At 52.6% G+C, this 19198-nt stretch overlaps 1 protein-coding gene across 1 annotated transcript in view; it reads left to right on the top strand.

The window, feature by feature from the left end:
- The first annotated feature begins 3080 nt into the window (after positions 1-3080).
- PLXDC1 (plexin domain containing 1) overlaps positions 3081-19198 on the top strand; it is a 39405-nt gene continuing 23287 nt past the window's right edge. The window contains exons 1-9 of the mRNA XM_029075245.1: positions 3081-3366; positions 3814-3849; positions 6995-7161; positions 9752-9895; positions 10484-10553; positions 12122-12244; positions 13323-13441; positions 14721-14820; positions 18596-18691. Of these exons, the coding sequence (XP_028931078.1) occupies positions 3081-3366; positions 3814-3849; positions 6995-7161; positions 9752-9895; positions 10484-10553; positions 12122-12244; positions 13323-13441; positions 14721-14820; positions 18596-18691 (1141 nt within the window). The remainder of the gene's footprint in view (positions 3367-3813; positions 3850-6994; positions 7162-9751; positions 9896-10483; positions 10554-12121; positions 12245-13322; positions 13442-14720; positions 14821-18595; positions 18692-19198) is intronic.

The raw sequence follows: 19198 nt of genomic DNA, 5'->3' as shown, positions 1-19198 counted from the left end.
CTTTGCCGCTAGTCTGCCGTGAGAACTTGGGTGAGTCACTTCACTTCTCTGTACCTCAGTTCCCTCTTCTGTAAAATGGGGATTAAAGCTCTGTGGGACAGGGACTGTGTCCAACCGGATTATCTTATTCATTCATTCTTGCCGTGGTATTTTTTGAGCACTCACTGTGTGCACAGCACTGTACTAAACACTTGGGAGAGTACCATGTAACATTTCAGTCGAATTTACTGAGTGCTTAGTGTGTGCAGAGCACTTTACTAAACGCTTGGAAGAGCACGATATAACAATAAGCAGACACTACGCCAACTTAGTACCCCGCCTGGCATTCATTCATTCATTCAATCATATTTACTGAGTGCTTACTGTGTGCAGAGCACTGTATTAAGCGCTTGGGAAGTACAATTCAGCAACAGATAGAGACAATGCCTACCCAACAATGGGCTCACAGCCTAGAAACGGGAGACAGACAACAAAACAAAACAAATGGGCATCAATAGCATTAAAATAGATAAATAGAACCATAGATAATCATTAATAAAATAAATAAAGCAATAAATATGTACAAATATATAGCGCAGATAGCGTTTAACAAATACCATAGGAAAAAAATGGCAAGGAATACCCTCTCCTTCTCCTCTTCCTTCTCTCCACCACCCCTTGACTTCTGGCCTGGGCTTCGATAGGACGTCTTCCTCGGCCCTGAGCCGCCCTAGCTCAGCTCCACTGCCCGTCCGGCCTAGGAGGCTAATGGTCACCTCAGGAAGCCTGGAGCCGTGTGCTGGGTGGTCTCCTGGCCCCCCGGCCCTCATGGTTAAGCACGGTCCATCCAACACCCCTAACTCTCCCTCTTCCCTCCCCTGGGAACCAATTTTGGCCCCATGTGGTCAGGGATAATAATAAAGAAGAATGATGGTATTTGTTAAACGCTTACTAGGTAACAGACACTGTACTAAGCTCTGGGGTAGGTACAAGGAAATCGGGTTGGACACAGTCCCTGTCCCACGTGGGGTTTACGGTCTCCATCCCCATTTTATAGATGAGGTAACTGAGGCAGAGAAGTAAAGTGACTTGCCCAAGGTCACACAGCAGAGAAGTCTATCCAACCCCCGGACCTGTCGAAGTTTCAGGCTGTAGCTTTCTGGGGGAAAGGACTCCATATACTGACTTTTGATCCAATAATAATAATAATAATAATACGATGGCATTTGTTGAGTGCTTACTATGTGCCAGGCACTGTATTAAGCGCTGAGACGGATACAGCCAAATCAATTTGGACACAATCCCTGTCCCATGTGGACAGTCTTCATCCCCACTTTACAGATGAGGTCACTGAGGCAAAGAGAAGTGACATCACTCATCCAAGTTCACACAGCAGACTAGTGGCAGACCGGGATTAGAACCCAGGTCCTTCTGACTCCCAAGCCCGTGCTCTATTCACTTAGACCGCACTGCTTCACCCCAGACTTAACTCAATCAGCTAAGGACTAAATCAGCTCATCCCCTCCTATCTTATCTTGTCGATTTCCTACCACAAACCAGTCCATAGACTTTGCTCCACTAGTGCCAAATTACACTGTACCTCGATCTCATCTATCTCACCACCGACTTCTTTTCCTCATCCCGCCTCTAACCTGGAACTCCCTCCTCCTTTCCATCTGATAGACCACCAGTCTCTCCACCTTCAAGGCCTTTTTAAAATCATATCTCCTCCGAGAGGACTTCTTGACTAAGCCCAATTTCCTCTACTCTCTCTCCCTCCTGGGTCACATCTATGTTCTTGACTGTCCCGTTTAAGCACCCTCAGCCCCGTGGCACTTATGCCCATATCTGCTATTTATTTCTATTACTGTCTGTCTCCCCTTCTAGTCCGTAAACTCCTTGGGGGCAGGGAACGTATCTACCAACTCTGTTGTACTGTAATCTCCCAAACACTCAGTACAGTGCCCTGCAAAAAGTAAGTGTTCAATAAATAGGGTTGATTAACATGTTTAAAAGTGAACTACTCAATTTTATGCCTGAAGTTGCTCCCCATCCTGATTTTCTCATGGAGTAGTGAAGAGAGCACAGGCCTGGGAGTCAGAGGTTCTAATCCCGGTTCCGCCACTTATCTGTTGTGCGACCTTGGTCAAGTCGCTTCACTTTTCCGTGCCTCAGTTCCCTCATCTGTAAAATGGGGATGGAGAGTGTGAGCCTCATGTGGGACAGGGACTGTGTCCAACCTGATTTGCTTGAATCAGTACAGTATGTATAGTGCCTGCACGTATTAAGTGCTTACCAAATACCACGATTATTACTATGTTTATTATAACAAACAACAATAGTAACAATTACAACAATAATGAGAGGAGGATGAGGGGAAGGAGGAGAGGGATGAGGAGGAAGAGGGGGAGGAGGAGGAGGAGGAGGAGGGGAAGAAGGAGAAAGAAAAAGGGGAGGAGGAGAAGGAGCAGGAGGAAGGGGGGAGGAGGAAGAGGAAGGGGATGAGGAGGAAGAGGGGAGGAGGAAGAGGAAGGAGAGGAGGAGGAGGGGGTGGAGGAGAAGGAGGGAGAGGAGAAGGAGGAAGGGAAGGAGGAGGAAGGAAGGGAGGAGGAGGAGGAAGGGGAGAAGGAGGAGAAAGGGGATGAAGAGGAGGAGGAGAAGGAAGGGGATGGGGGGAGGAGGGGAGGAGGAGGAAGGGGATGAGGAGGAGGAAGGGGATGAGGAGAAGGAGGGAAAGGAAGGGGAGGAGGGGGAGGAGGGGAGGAGGAGGAAGGAGATGAGGAGGAGGAAGGGGATGAGGAGGAGAAGGGAAAAGAAGGGGATGAGGGGGAGGAGGGGAGGAGGAGGAGGAAGGGAAGGAAGGGGATGAGGGACAGGAGGAGAGGAAGAGGAGGAGGAGGGGGGAGGAGGAGGAGAAGGAAGGGGATGAGGGAGAGGAGGGGAGGAGGAGGACGGAGAGGAGGAGAAGGAGCAAGGGAATGAGGGGGAGGGGGAGGAGGAGGAGGAAGGGGAGGAGGAGGCGGGGGAAGGAGATGGGGAGGAGGAGGAGGAGGAAGGGAGGAGGGGGAGGAGGAGGAGGAAGGGGAGGAGGAGGAGAGGAGATGATGCTGCTGATGGATGGTGGCCGGTGGAAGGCCGGGCCCGTCCCGGGCGGGGGCGTCTGGCTGTTGGGGCCTGTGGCCACCAGAGGGCGCGCGCCCCCGCTCGGGCCGCCGCTTCCCGGGAAGCCCCGCGCCGCCCCAGCACCGACACCGACACCGACACCGACCCCGACCCCGACCCCGACCCGCCGCCACCAGCACCGGCTGCAGGACCGGCTGCAGGACCGGCACCACGACCGGCACCACCACCAGCAGCAGGACCAGGACCAGCCCAACACCAACCAGGGCTAGCCCGGCACCAGCCCAGCAGCAGGACCAGCCCAGCACCGACCAGGACCAGCCCTGCAGCAGCAGCAGCAGCAGCAGCAGCAGCAGCAGCAGCAGCAGCCAGGAGCAGCAGCAGCAGCAGCAGCAGCAGCCAGGAGCAGCCCAGCGGCAGGACCGGCCGCCCTCCTGATCGGGCCACCGATGGTGCCGCCTCCTCCGCGCAGTCCGACCCGCCGCCGCCGCCTCCTCCTCTCCCCCTTTCCCCCTCCGGCCGAGGTCTCCGCCTGGCCTCGGCCCGGGACCCTCCCGGGGAAAGTTTGGGGCGAGGGAGGGTCCGGGCCCCGGGCTGCGGGGTCGGGCCGGAGGATGCGGTGGGCGCCGGGCGGGGGGTTCCTCCTCCTCCACCTCCTCCTCCTGCTGCTGCTGCTGCTGCTGCTGCTGGGACCCCTGGGCCGGGCCGCCGCCGCCCGGGCAGAGGGGCAGGGGGCGCGGAGCACGGAAGGTAGGATGCCGGACTTAGGGAACGGGGCGCGGGGCTCGGGATGCAAGGGGCAGGGGGAGCTGAACCGAGCAGGCAGGATGCAGGACTTAGGGGAGGGGGCGTGGGGCTCTGGATGCAGGGGGGCAGGGGGAGCTGAACCGAGCAGGCAGGATGCAGGACTTAGGGGAGGGGGCGTGGGGCTCTGGATGCAGGGGGGCAAGGGGTGCTGAAGAGAACAGGCTGGACCTGGGGGAGGGGGCAAGGGATTCCGAACCCTGGGGGCGAGAAGGTAGCAGGTGGGTTTATCCCGCAAAGTCAGGGACACCAGGTGTACCCAGTGTTACTAAGACTAATAAAAATAATTTGCGGTGTTTCTTGAACTCTCGCTCTGTGCCAAGTACTGTACTAAGCGCAGGGGTAGATGCTAGCTAATCAGGTTGGACACAGTCCATGTCTCACTGGGGCTCGTAGTCTTAATCCCCGTTTTATAGATGAGGTAACCGAGGCACAGAGAAGCAAAGTGATTTGCCCAAAGTCACCCAGCAGACAAATGACCGAGTCAGGATTAGAACCCAGGCCCTTCTGACTCCCAGGCCCAGGCTCTATCCATGCTGATTTCCATCTCAAACGTTCAGGACACGTCACGCCTCACCTCAGAAATCTCATCCACCTCCGTATCAAACTAAAACCCCTCACCGTTGGCTTTGAAACAGTCCACCACCTTGCCCCCTCTTCCCTCAGCTCGCTTCTCTCATTCATTCAATCGTATTTATTGAGCTCTTACTGTGTGCAGAGCACTGTACTAAGCGCTTGGGCTGTACAATTCGGCAACGGATAGAGACAATCCCTGCCCAACAGTGGGTTCACAGTCTAAAAAAGGGAGACGGCAAAACAAAACAAGTAGCCCGAATGCTTCACTCCTCTAATGCTAACCTTCTTACTGTGCCTCCATCTCACTTGTCTCACCATCGACGCCTGGCCCATGTCCTGCCTCTGGTCTGGAACGCCCTCCCTCCTAAAATCCACCAGACAATTATTCTCCACCCCTTCAAAGCCTTACTGAAGGCCCATCTCCTCCAAGAGGCCTTCCCAGACTAAGCCCCACTTTTCCTCATCTCCCACTCTCTTCTGCGACGACCTGACTTGCTCCCTTTGCTCTTCCCCTGCCCCCCAGGCCCACAATACTAATGTCCGTATCTGTCATTTTATTTATTTGTATTGATATCTGTCTCCCCCTGCCCCGGAAGACCGTGAACTCGTTGTGGGCAGGGAATCTTACTTTTTATTGTTTTATTGTACTCTCCCAAGCACGGAGTGCTCTGCACACAGTAAGTGCTTAATAAATATGAATGAATGAATCTCCCCCAGCAGGTCCCGGGGCACTGGGGTCACCAGCTCCCGGGAAGGGCACCAGGGCCAGAATGGTCGGAGCGGGACTGGAGCTGGTGTGAGTGAATCCGGGGGGAAGGGACCCTTCCTCCCCCTTGCACCCACTCCCCGGCCGACCCCCGGTCTACAAGAGTCAGTCAGTGCTTGCCGCCTGTGCGTGCTGCAGACATGCACCATCCGTGTACTCCACCTATGCTCTTATGGGCTCCATATGTGCCATCCGTGTGCCCCAAGTGTGCCCGAGGTTTGCCTCCATGATCCATTCATGCTGTCCGTGCCTAGTCTGTGCTCTCTGTGTGCTCCATGTGTGCCACCCCCCAGGCTCCGTGTGTGCTTCCCATGTGCTTTCTGTGCCTTTCATTGTGTGCCTATTTATTGAGCGCTTACTGTATGCAGAGCACTGTACTAAGCGCTTGTGCTTCAATCATGCCGCCCCACTCCTTGTGTGCCATCCGTGTGTTCTGTGTGCTGTCCGCATGTTCCGTCCATGCCACCCCCACCCCATGTGTGCCATCCACTGTATCTATAATAATAATGATGGCATTTGTTAAGCGCTTACTATGTTCCAAGCACTGTTCTAAGTGCTGGGGTAGATACAAGGAAATCGGGTTGCCCCAGGTGGGGCTCACAGACCTAATCCTCATTTTACAGATGAGGTAACCGAGGCACAGAGAAGTTAGGTGACTTGCCCAAGGTCACACAACAGACAATTGGGGGAATCGGGGTTAGAACGCAGATCCTCCGACTCCCAAGCCGATGCTCTTATCTATATGGGTCATCTATTGTTGTATTGTACTCTCCCAAGCGTTTAGTACAGCGTAGAGTGTTCTGCGTAAGTGCTTAATAAATACAATTGAACCATCCATGTGTTCTGTGTGCTGTCTGCATGTTTCGTACATGCCGCCCCCCCACCCCATGTGTGCCGTCCATGTATTCCGTGTGCTGTCCGCGTGTTCTGTACATGCCGCCCCCAGGCTCTGGGCTGGAACACATTAGTCAGTGGGTGAGCCGGGCCAGTTCTCCAACATAAACAAGCCGGCCCCCATGGGAGGGAGAGAGGGAGTGGGGGAGGACAGGAGGGCGGCCGGAGCCGGGGCCTGCTCACCCCGGGCCTGACATAGGCCCCCGGTAGCCGCTCGATGACACTCCATCTCCTCTGGAGTGGGGTTAGAGCAAGGGGGCAGGGGCTTGGGGGCAGGGTGGTGGTGAGATGCCTACCAGGACGCCCCCACACCCCATGATTCATTCATTCATTCAGTCGTATTTATTGAGCACTTACTGTGTGCACCACACTGTACTAAGCGTTTGGGAGAATACGATACAAGAATAAACATACACATTCCCTGCCCAGGGTGAGCTTACAGTCTAGAGGGGGGAGACAGACATTAATAGAAATAAATAAATGACAGATACGGACATAAGGGCTGGGGGGCTGGAAGGAGGGGTGAACTAAGGGAGGATGTCAGGAAGTCAGGGTGACACAAAAAGGAGTGGGAGAAGAGGAAAGGGGAGCTTAGTCAGGGAAGGCCTCTTGGAGGAGATGGGCCTTCAGTTGAGCTTTGAAGCCTGGGAGAGTCATTGTCAGGATTGAGAAATGGGGGGCACCTGCAGGACGTGAGGCACCATGGACGGGGGGTGCCCTGAGAATCAGAATAACAGTCCCCCCGCCCCACCACCTCAACTAGGACCCGCTCGTCCCCCCTGGTCCCGGCCTCCACCCCCAGCCGGGCGGCGGGATCGGCCCCTGATTCCTGCACCACTATTGCCCCCCGTCCAGGGCAGGACGGTGACGGTGAGTGGCCGCCGGTGCCGGGCCGGAGTCAGAGGAGGGTCCGGGAGAGCCCGGCCCGGGGCACGGAGGCCGCCGGACCCCGGATCAGCCAGGACCTGGTAGGCGGGACCGTGGCCATCGACACGCTGCCCGACAACGAGACCCGGATCGTGGTAGGTTGGCCAGTTGGGGAAGGGGCAGGGGAGCCTGGGGATTGGGGGAGACGGGGGGAAGGGGCTTCCCAGTGGGACCCAGCTTGGATCATTTTCTTCTCCAACCGGTGAGGAAAGGGCTGGAAGCGAGAGAAGTGGGCCAGAAGTGGAAATGAGAAAAGTGAAAAAAAACCCCAAAACCCCAGGGTTTCCTCCCTTGGTTTCAGTCTGGCAGAGCAAGGTCAATGGCGAATTCCTTTTAAGATGAGGTTGCCATCAGAAGCTGCTAGGCGACAGGAAAGATTTTTCCCTAATCTCTTAGGCTTTGAGCTCCCTGGTCATCATCAATATCATCGGCATCAACGGTATTTACGTGGAAAGCAGTTAGTCAATCAATCGTATTTATTGAGCACCTACTGGAAGCAGAGCACTATACTGAGCTAGTGAGAGTACAGTATAACAGACACATTCCCTCCCCACAGTGAACTTGGGGGATACAATACAACAGAGTTGGCAGACACGTTCCCTGCCCACAGTGAGCTTACAGTGTAGGGGGAGAGACATATATTATTATTATAAATAATTTATAATAAAAAATATAGAATTTCCAGATGTGCACAGAACTGTGGTGTGATTGAGGGTGGGGCAAATGTCAAATGCCCAAAGGTCACAGATTCAAGTTCCAGGTGCCAAATTGAAGAGCTGGAGGAGATTTGGGAAAGTAATAACGATAAGAATAAAAATAATTGTGGCATTTGTTAGGCACTTACTTTGTGCCAGGCACTGTACTAAGGGATGGGGTGGATACAAGCAAATCAGGATGGACACAGTCCCTGTGCCCACATGGAGCTCACAGTCTTAACCCTCATTTTGCAGCCGAGGTAACTGAGGCTCAGAGAAGTGAAGTGACTTGCCCAAAGTCACACAGCAGACAAGTGACAGAGCTGGGATTAGAAGCCAGGTCCTTCTGACTCCCAGGCCTGTGCTCTGTCCTCCCCTCCTCCTTTCCTTTCCTTTCCTTTCCTTTCCTCTCCCTCTCTCTCTCCCTCTCCTTCTCCTCTCCTCTCGCAGCCTCTCTCGCTCTTGGCCCCGAGCCCGTGTCTTCAGCATTTCTGAATTTCCCCGTCAGCAGAGCTTGCTGCGTTCTCTTCGGGGTTGTTCTGGATGGGCTAGTGTTGCCCATCACCGCAGCTCCGGGGCCCCATGGGTTGAGTCACCCTTTCCTGGATCTCAGCAAAGCCGCCTTCCTCGAAGGCCTGGGGCGGGTTGGGCTTCCCTGCCTCATCTCCTCTTCCAGCCCAGCCCGCACACTCTGCTCCTCTGGTGCCAGCTCACGACCGTGACCCGATCTCATCTCTCTCACTGCCAACCCCTTTCCCACATCCTCCCTCTGGCCTGGAACTCCCTCCCTCTCCATATGAGCCAGACCCACCCCTCTCCCCAACTTCAAAACCTTATTATGGGCACATCTCCTCCAAGAAGCCTTCCCTCACTAAGCCTTCTTTTCCCTGGCTCCCTCTCCCTCTCTGCATTTGGATCAGTGACCTCTGGACATTTGATATTCACCCCACCTCCAACCCCGCAGTGCTTATGTACATATCTTTAAGTTATATATTATAAATGATTATTCCCATTACTGTCTCTCTCCCCCTCTAGACTGTAAGCTTGTTGTGGGCAGGGAGCGTCTCTGTTAACTCTGCCGTAATGTACTCTCCTAAGTACTTAGTAGAATGCTCTGCATATAGTAAGTGCTCAATAAATACCATCGATTGATCGCTATGCTCATAGGAAGTGCTCAATAAGTACCATTGATTGATTGATTCATTCGTCGTTCATTCAATTCGTATTTATTAAGCGCATACTGTGTGCAGAGCACACTATTAAGAGCTTGGGAGGGGTTTGCCCAGTCATGCCAGGACCTGGGATTGTGCCACCCTTATTAACCAATCCATCAATCTTATTTATTGAGCACTTACTATGTACAGAGCAATCAGTCGATCAATGGTAATTATTGTTTATTGATCTTTGTTAAGCGCTTACTACATGCTAGGCACTCTACCGAGTGTTGGAGTAGACACAAGCCAATCAGGCCGGACGCAGTCCATGTCCCCCATGGGGCTCACAGAACTAATCCCCATTTTACACTTGAGGAAACCGAGGCCCAGAAACCAAGAGACTCGCCCAAGGTCCAACAGCAGATAATAATAAGTATTATTATGGTACTTCTTAAGTACTTACTATGGGCCGAGCAACTGTTCTCTAAGTTCTGGGGTAGATTCAAGTTAATCAGGTTGGACACAGTCCTTGTCCCACACAGGGCTCACACTCTTATCCCCATTTTACTGATGAGGTAAGTGAGCCCAGAGAAGCCAAGTGACTTGCCCAAGGCCACGCAGCAGACGTGTGGTGGAGCCAGGATTAGAGCCCAGGTTCTTCTGAGTCCCAGGCCAGTGTTTTATCCAGACAACTTCTCGCTGGCCCAATTCATCAGTATGATTTCCTCCTGGGAGACTCCAGTCGAGGTAGGTGACAGGGACCAGGTTGGTTCCGATTCTAGACGCCTCCACACTATCGCTCCCTGACGGCGTTGTCGTCTTTGTGTCGCCGACAGGAAGACAACCACAGCTACTACGTGTCACGAGTTTACGGGCCCGGCGAGGCCAGGGCCAAGGAACTGTGGGTGGACGTCGCGGACGCCAACAGGAGCCAAGTCAAAGTGCATGGGATCCTGTCCAACACCCACCGCCAGGCTTCGGTGAGACCACCCCTCCTCACCCACGGGTGGAGACCACCCTCCCCTGTCTGACCACTCCTCGGGGGGCTGCAAGTGTCCTCCCAGAGCAGGGCTGGGAGGACCAGACAGTGGACTCTCCCCCTCTTCAAAGCCTCATTGAAGGCGCACCTCCTCCAGAAGGCCTTCCCAGACTAAGCCCCACTTTTCCGCATCTCCCTCTCCCTTCTGCATTGCCCTGAGTTGCTCCCTCTGCTCTCCCCCCACCCAGCCCCACAGCATTTATGTCCATATCTGTCATTTTATTTATTTGTATTGATGTCTGTCTCCCCCCACTCTAGACTGTAAGCTCGTTGTGGGCAGGGAATGTCACTGTTTATTGTTATGTGGCACTTCCCCAAGTGCTTAGTACAGTGCTCTGCAGACGGTAAGCACTCAATAAATACTATTGAATGAATGAGCGGGGCAGGAGGAGTGAGGCTAGACTTCCTCGTTCTCTCCTCTCGGCCCCTTTTCCTGCCGACTCCCATCCTGTCCGCCCCTCCGACCTGCACCCTGAGTCCTCGGAGCTTCGCCGGCCCTGACTCCCGCGTGTGTCTCATCTCCCCGTAGAGAGTGGTCCTGTCCTTTGACTTCCCGTTCTACGGCCATCATCTTCGGCAGATCACCATAGCAACTGGAGGTGAGACTGCATCTCCAAAGCGCCGGGAGCTGGCCGGGCTGTAGAGGGTTAGGATTTGGGGGGGTCCCTGGGAGACTTCCAGTGGGGTGGGGATGGTGGCACAGGCCAGGGGGTGCCCGAGAGGCTCCCGGGTGGACAGAGAGGACCCAGCAGTTGGGAGGAAGGGGGACAGAGCCCTCTGACCCACCCCCAGAACCTCATTTCCTGCTCCCAAACCTCTGACTAATTCTCAGTCCCTTATTTCCCACCCCCAACCCTCTGATCCATCCCCAGATCCTCATTCCCCTCTCCCAACCCTCTCACCCATCCCCAGATCCCTCATTCCCCACTCCCAACCCTCTGAAAGCCCCTCAGAGCACAATCACATGGGAGAGGTCACTTGGAGGCCCTTCCAACACAGGCTCCCATCTTTGACGGTACCATTGGGACCCAGTGAGGAACCCGTGGGGGAACCCGTGAAGTCCTGACCGCTCTCTTGGACGTCTGCCCTCGTGGCTGGGGTGGGTCATCCACCTGTTAGCCCCACTAGAGACATGGACTGCATCCAACCTGATAAACTCGCATCTACCCCAGCACTAAGAACAGTGTTTGACACATAATAAGCGCTCAGTAAATACCATAAAACAAACCCTCAGCGTTTTTTTCCCCCTAATAGCCTGCCACAGACCCAGATGTTATGAATAGATTCCATTCTCTACAAGCCTTCAATCACTCCTGACTTTTCCTTGTAAAAACCCATCTTGGGCCTTCCATCCATGAATCTCTGCGCCCTTCATGATTCTGGAGGTTAGAGGGCGTGAGGCTGTTTAGCTTGGAGAAGAGAGGGCCTTAATGATGTCCCCAAGTAAGGAATACAATGGGCTGTAGGCCAGTTGTCCTCCAAATCTACAGAGAAACTGAGGAATAAAAGGAAAGAGGCCAGCATTGCAGCAAGAGAGAATAGGGGGAGATCTGAGGAAAGACTTTCTGGATGCTGAGGAAATTCAGTCACGGCTCTGGGCTTTTTTAAGGAGAGGTGACACCCTTCGGTCCCGATGGTTTAGAAGTTCATTTACTTGGAGGCTGGGGGATGACTCAGATGACCTCTTGAGGGCCTTTCAACCTTTAGCTTTCCGCGTTTCCATCCAACCTGATGATTTTGAATCTACCTCTAGACCTGTAACCTCCTCTAGAGCCTAAGCTCCCTGTGGGCAGAGAATGTGTCTCCTAACTCTTGTATTGTTCTCTCTTAAGTGTTTAGTCCAGTGGTCTGCCCGCAGTAAGTGCTCAATCAGAAGCAGCGTGGCCTTGTGGATAGAGCCACGGGCCTGGGACGCAAAGGACCTGGGTTCCAATCCCACCTCCACCACGTGTGTGACCTTGGGCAAGTCACGTCTCTGTGCCTCAGCTATCTCACCTGTAAAATGGGGATTAAGTCTGGGAGTCCCAGATGGGAAATAGACTGTGTCTAACCTTGTGTCCACCCCAGGGCTTAGTACAGTGCCTGGCACATAGTAAGAGTTTAACAAATGCCATGAAAAACAATAGATGCCAGTGATTGAGTGATCGGTTGACTGCTGCCCCGGCAGGGTTCATCTTCATGGGGGACGTGATTCACCGGATGCTCACGGCAACGCAGTACGTAGCGCCTTTGATGGCCAACTTCAACCCCAGCTACTCCCGCAACTCCACCGTCAAATACTTTGACAACGGTGAGTGGCCCGTCCCCAGCCGCACCCCTTCCCCCCAACCCTTTCCCCCACACCCTGCCCTCTCCCTCACCAAATGGCCTCCCAACTCCTGGCCCGTTGCTGCCCTCGGGGGTCAGTTGTCCCTCGGAAGTTTGCGGGGAGGTGAGGGCAGGAGGGAGGCCTTCACCCTGCCATGTTTTGATCTCTCTCTCCTGATTTCCGGAAGCTTCCCCGGTCTACGACGGGGAGAAGCAGCATGGCTTAGCGGATAGAGCCTGGGCCTGGGAGTCAGAAGGTCATGAGTTTTAATCTCAGCTCTTCCGTTTGTGTGACCTTGGGCAAGTTACTTCATTTCTCTGCACCTCAGTTACCTCCTCTGTAAAATGGGGATTGAGACTGAACCTCACATGGAACAGGGATTATGTCCAACCCGATTTGCTTGTATCCACCCCAGCGCTTAGTGTAATGCCTACTACCACCACCATCTTCTCAGGGAACCATGAAACCTAGGCTGGAAAGCCAGAGGTCATCCAGAGCAGTTTCCTGTCTCGACCCACTTGGAGCCAAAAGACGTCTTTCTCTGATTTCTCTTGGCCCCTGGAAGATTGTAAACTCGTTATGGATAGGGAGGGTGTCTGTCTTGTATTGTTCTCTCCCAAGCATTTAGTACGGTGTTCTGCACATAGTAAGCGCTCAATAAATGCCATCGATTGATTAATCGAAACTATCCCTCCTCCTTGAGGAGTCGGGTACAGTTGGGAGTGGGGGCAGAAAGACTAACCTCCGCCACTTGTCTGCTGTGTGACTTTAGGCAAGTCACTTCACTTCTCTGTGCATCAGTCCCCTCATCTGGAAAATGAGAATTAAGAATGTGAGTCCTATGTGGGATGGGGACCGTGTCCAACCTGATTATCATGTATCTATCCCGGTGCCTAGTACATAGTAAGCGCTTAACAAATACCACCATTATTATTATTAGCCAGAAATTCATAGGGGAACTGGGAGCTTCCCCAGTAAGAGCACCTGGGGCTGGGGATTCCTGGTCTCTTGGGGTCTTCTGCTCGAACCTGGACCATCTGGTCCTCCCCTCCCCGCACAGGGACGGTGTTTGTGGTGCAGTGGGATCGGGTCTTCCTGCAGGGGAAGGAGGACGCTGGCAGCTTCACCTTCCAGGCCGCCCTGCACAGTGATGGCAGGATTGTCTTTGGCTACAAAGAGGTGAGAGCCCGTGTCCTTTCGCGGGGGCCTGAGCTGGGGTGGGGGGAGCCTGGGGGGGTACAGTAGGGGCCACCGAGGGAAGCCGGCAGGTGTGACTGGGGAAGAAGGGCTGATGGGGTGCAGTGGGTGCAGAGGTGGAAATCGAAATCTCCAAGAGCAGCCCCCCAAGGGGAAGCTTCGGGAAGATCGGAGGTCCAGCCTTCAGGTAGCGCCTGGTTTCCAGGGGGAGAGGAAGAAAACCCTCACCCAGCCCGACTCCCTTAGGATGCTGCCATGTTGAGCTGGAGCAAGGAGGCAGAGAAAAGGGGTGGGCTGGTGGCCTGGGAGGGTGGAATCCAGGAAGACTTCCTGGAGGAGGTGGCTTTGAACTGGGCTCTGCAGGAAGGGTGGGCGTCACGCAGAAGCAGGAAGGCTGAGAGAAGTAGCGTGGCCCAATGGAAAGAGTACAGGACTGCCAGTCAGGGGACCAGGTCCTAGGCCCGGCTACACCCCGTGCCTCCTGGGTGAGCTCGGGCAAGTCACTCAACTTCTCTGTACCTCAGTTTTCTCCTCTGTAAAATATCTGTCATTCCTCCCCCTTAGTCCGTGAACCCCATGTGGGCCAGGTAGAGGGCTCTGTCTGAACTGATTATATTGTGTCTATCCCAGTGCTCAGCAATGTTCTTGGCACATAGTAATAATAAACATTATAGTACTTATTAAGCTCTTATTATGTGCCAAGCACTATTTTAAGCACTTGGGTAGATACAAATTAATCAGGTTGGACACAGTCCCTGTCCCAGATTGGGCCTCACACTCTTAATCCCCAATTTTTACAGATGAGGTAACTGAGGTCCAGAGAAGTAAAGCGACTTGCCCAAAGTTACTCAGCAGACTAGTTGCGGAGCCGGGATTAGAACCCAAGACCTTCTGACTCCTAGGATCGGGCCCTATCCACTACAGCATGCTACTTCTCATTACACCATGCTGCTTCTCACTGAAGCACTGAATAAATACCATGGTTCTCTCTAGTATTATCATTAGGAGGGACTGGATGGGTCAAGTAGGGGAGCTGATGGCCTGGAGATGGGGTGACCCGGAGCTTTCTCTGATTGCAAACTAAACCCTGTGGATGCAGGACAGAGAGCAGAAAACACGGGCTCGTCAGGGAACCATGCCCTTCGGGGCCTTAACCTGCCACCTCCCCTCCTCCCCTGCCCCCCCAGATTACCAGTGCGGGGTGCACAGCCCGTGAGACTCTCTGCTGCGGGGCCTCCCTCCCTATCTGCTCCCCTTTCAGATCCCAATATCCGTCCTGGAGATCAGCACCACCCAGCACCCGGTCAAAGCCGGCCTCTCCGACGCCTTCATGATTCTCAACCCGTCTCCTGAGGTGCCAGGTGAGCGTCTCCCCCATCCCCCTCCAACCGCAGGCTTCACCTCCCCCTGTAACGATAATAATAATTATGGGATTTGTTAAGCATTTATCATGTGCCAAACACTGTAATAATAATAATAATGATGGCATTTGTTAAGCGCTTAACAAATACCATAATTATTATTTTTATTATTAATCTCGGGTCCACCACTCGTCCTCTGCGTGACCCTGGGAAAGTCACTTAACATCTCTGTGCCACTGTTCCCTCAACCGCAGAAAGGGGATTCGATCCCTGTTCTCCCTCCTACTTTGATTGTGAGTCCCACGTGGGACCTGGTGATCTTATATCCACTCTAGCGCTTAGCACAGTGCTTGGATCATAGTTACTGCTTAAAAACCACTGGCATTATTATTATTATTTGTGAGTTGTAAGACAAGACCCCAATGGTAGCCAGTCATTTTGACTCCTTGAGTTCCCCAAACAGAAAGAGTCCTATACTCTTACAGATCATTATCATCCATAGCAGCAGCAGTTTACTGTGTCTAGAGGATCTAGGTTCTAATCCAGTCTCTGCCGATTGCTTGCTGTATGACCTTGGGCAAGTCACTTAAGTTCTCTATATGTCAGTTTCCTCAACTGTAAAATGGGGATGAAATAACTCTTCTCCCTCCTACTCAGATGGGGACTGTGTCTGACCTAATTAACCACAGAGTAAGTACTGAACAAATACCATAAAAAGCAAACATTCGAACAAAAAAACAGACATAAGAAAACATTTCCAAATTATCCTCTGACTCCCAGACACTGTTCCTTTGTCTTCCGGAGACTGACTGCTTCTTGCTATTGTAACGGGCATGGAATGTGTCTGTTTGCTCTTACAGTGCACTCGCCCAAGAGCTTAGTATAGTGCCTTGCACACAGTAAACACTCGATAAATATGATTGATTGAATGAATGAATGCATGACCTGTTAGGGGCTGGATTAAGGAACAGAGACAAGAGGAACTGTTGAGTGGTGGGTTGAGGTTAAAGTGCTCCATCAGTGGGGAACCAGGAAACTTTTGGAAATGAAAGAGAGTGCCAAGAGGAGAAGCAGCGTGGTCTAGCGGATAGAGCACGGGCCTGGGAGTCAGAAGGACCTGGTTTCGAATCCCAGATCCGTCCCTTGTCTGCTGTGTGAGATCTTGGGCAAGTCACTAACATTATCTGTCCCTCAGTTCCTCATCTGTAAAATGGGGATTAAGACTGTGAAATGGAGTATGTCCAGCTGGATTAACTTGTATCTACCCCAGAGTTTAGTACACTGTCTGGCACATAGTAAGCCCTAAACAAATACCATTAAACAAAAAGGAAGCATTTTCAGGGGAGGGGCTGGGTGAGAGGAAAACCTCTCCCCTAGCTGAGGAAGCCCCTGGCCCACATTCGAAGGTCTAGGAAATCTCCTAGTGATCTGTGTGTATGTGTGTGTGTGTTTGTCAGTGCCAGGTGTATGGTGTGTATGCTGTGTGTGCATGTGTATGTTTGCGCTGCCATTGAGCAATCCAACTGTCAGCACTGAGGCTGCCTGGAGTGGTTGTTGCCATGTGTTATTTATGGAGTTTGCCATCTGGGCTTAATTTATTACTGATTTACAGTTGTTTACCAAGACAAATCTAGGCTATAGCTGTGACCCTGTTGGCATCTCCAAACCCCTCCCACCTGCTGTCATTGCTCACCTGGGGGTTTTGAGGTAGGGGGTTGGAGGGAGGGGGTCTGAAGCACCTCCTTCCTTGCTCTCCCCCACCCCCAAAACTGCACTCTCTCTCTCACTCTCCTCTTTCTCCTTCTCTGCTTTTTCTCCTTCTTTCTCCCTCTCTCACCCTCTTCCTCCCCTCCCTCTCCCACTGGCTTTTCTGAATGGGATTGGATCTACTGGGCCCAAACAAATGGAAATCCAGCTCTCCCTTCACAAGGCCTGCTTGGCCAGAGGCTTCTCCCTAAGAGCCGTGGTTAGGATCCTGAGGCAGGTGAGAGGAGGAGAGGAATGGCAGGTGCTGGGTTGGAAAAGAGGAGATCTCTCTCTATCTATCTCTCTCTCCCCGCCTCCCCTCCCCAGCCCCAACCGGCCATCACTCCGCTCCTCCCTCCTACTCTCATTCCCAGCCTCCATTTCCTGCTCTCAGCCTTGTCTCTTTTTTGATCACTGAGCTGCCCTTTAGTGGCCTTTAGCTATTGCAGGACTCTAAGGAGCAAATGGGTGGGGATGGACCTGTTTTTGTAGGTGGGGAAACTGAGGCTTAGAAATGGGGCAGCTTTTCTCACAGTCATAGGGGCACAGGAGGGACCCTGCAGGATTATCAATCAATCAATCAATCCCCTAGGCATTGACTGTGCATTTGGCTGTGAGACTGTGAGCCCGGGATTGTCTCTATCTGTTGCTGAATTGTACTTTCCAAGTGTTTAGTACAGTGCTCTGCACAGAATAACTGCTCAATAAATACGATTGAATGAGTGAATGTCCCTTAAGGATTTTGATATTCATCCCTGCCCCACAATACTTATGTACATTTTTTTATTTGTTAAGCACTTACTATATGCCAGGGACTGTACTAAACTCTGGGGTAGATATAAATTAATCAGGTTGGTCCCAGTCCTACCTAGTCCTAAGGGGAAGCAGGGTGCCTTAGTGGAAAAAGCCCAGGCTTGGGAATCAGAGGTTGTGGGTTCTAATCCTGGCTCTGCCATTTAGCTGTGTGCTTTGGGCAAGTCACTTAACTTCTCTGTGCCTCAGTAACCTCATCTGTAAAATAGGGATTAAGATTGTGAGCCCCATGTGGGACAACCTGATTTACTTGTATCTACCCCAGTGCTTAGAACAGTGCTTGGCACGTAGTAAGCGCTTAATACTATCATTATTATTATTACAGGGATCACTGTCCTAGCCCCTATTTTATAGATGAGGTAACAGAGGCACAGAGAAGTGAAGTGACTTGCCCAAGGTTGCACAGCAGAGAAGTGGCAGAGCTGAGATTAGAACCCAGGTCCTTCTATTGACATGTGGACAGGTATTGAATCCCATTTTACAGTTGAGGAAACTGAGGCACAGAGAAGTTGAGTGACTTGCCCTCGGTCACACAATTGGCAGAACCAGGATTAGATCCCAGGACCTCTGACTCTCAGGCCCATGTTCTTTCCACTAGGCCACACTGCTTCTCTAATACAGTCCCTGTTCCACATGGGGTTTTCAGACTAAGTGGTGGGGAGAGCAAGTGTTTAATTCTCAGATGAGGAAACTGAGGCACTGAAAAGATAAATGACTTGCCCAAAATGACGTAGTAGCCGAGTTGGGATTAGAATCCAGGTCCCCTGGTTCCCAGGCCTGTTTGCTTTCCACCAGGCCACTCTGCTCCCATGGTTCCATCCTTGTTTCATCTCCTGTACAGCGCCCAGCACACTGTGGTAAACCCTGGGACAGCAACAGACAGTGCCGGGAGTCCCTGACAGCATCCTTTTGAGATGGAGTGACAGGGCCACGGCCGTTCCGCCCTTTGGTCCCCATCAGTGTCGGAGAAGCAGCATGGCGAAGTGTATAGAGCACGGGCTCACCATCTTAATCCCTAATTTACTGTTGAGGTAACTAAGGCCCAGAGAAGTGAAGTAACTTGCCCAAGGTCACAAAAGAGACGTGGCAGAACCAGGATTAGAACCCAGGTCCTTCTGACTCCCAGGCCCGACTCCAACAATATTGTCTAACTGGGATATTGTTTTTCAGCAGGGCTAAGGGAGGCGGTGTCTGACGGACCCCGTTTCTGTTTCAGAGTCTCGCAGAAGGACGATATACGAGTACCATCGAGTGGAGCTGGACACCAGCAAGGTGACGAGCACTTCGGCCGTGGAGTTCACACCATTGCCAAGTGAGTAGGCCGGATGCCCGTGGCTCTCCAGACTTGGGGCACCCCCTACCCCGTGTGTTCCCCAAGCAGCTCCTGAAGCTTCATCTGGAGCTGAGCAGAGCATACAAGGAAGGCACCAATCTGGTGATGTGGGGTGGCCACTTGAGCCTACAAGAAATAGGCCTCTAGATTCCTGGAAGGATATGATCAGCAGGTGAATCAAGCAGGGTGTGAATCCCCTCGTTATTCATTAATTCAATCGTATTTATTGAGCACATACTCTGTGCAGAGCATTTGGGAGAGTACAGTATAACAATGAACAAGACACATTCCCTGCCCACAACGAGTTCGTTATCCACCCTCCCCGGCCTTCGTCACAGCAGGTCCCTGACTGAATTATGGCTATCCATCTCAGCACAAGCAGTAGGTAGCCCAGGGCCCACCAGCTCCTGGAAATCCAGTGGACATTCCCACTGGGCATTCCACCATCACACTCAATGAATCGATGACCTAAAATCCACAACTGCT

This window comes from Ornithorhynchus anatinus, chromosome 11 (assembly GCF_004115215.2).
Source record: "Ornithorhynchus anatinus isolate Pmale09 chromosome 11, mOrnAna1.pri.v4, whole genome shotgun sequence".
In the NCBI taxonomy this organism is placed as follows: domain Eukaryota; kingdom Metazoa; phylum Chordata; class Mammalia; order Monotremata; family Ornithorhynchidae; genus Ornithorhynchus; species Ornithorhynchus anatinus.
Note: the sequence above shows the minus strand (reverse complement) of the source record. Positions and strands in the feature narration are given on the sequence as shown.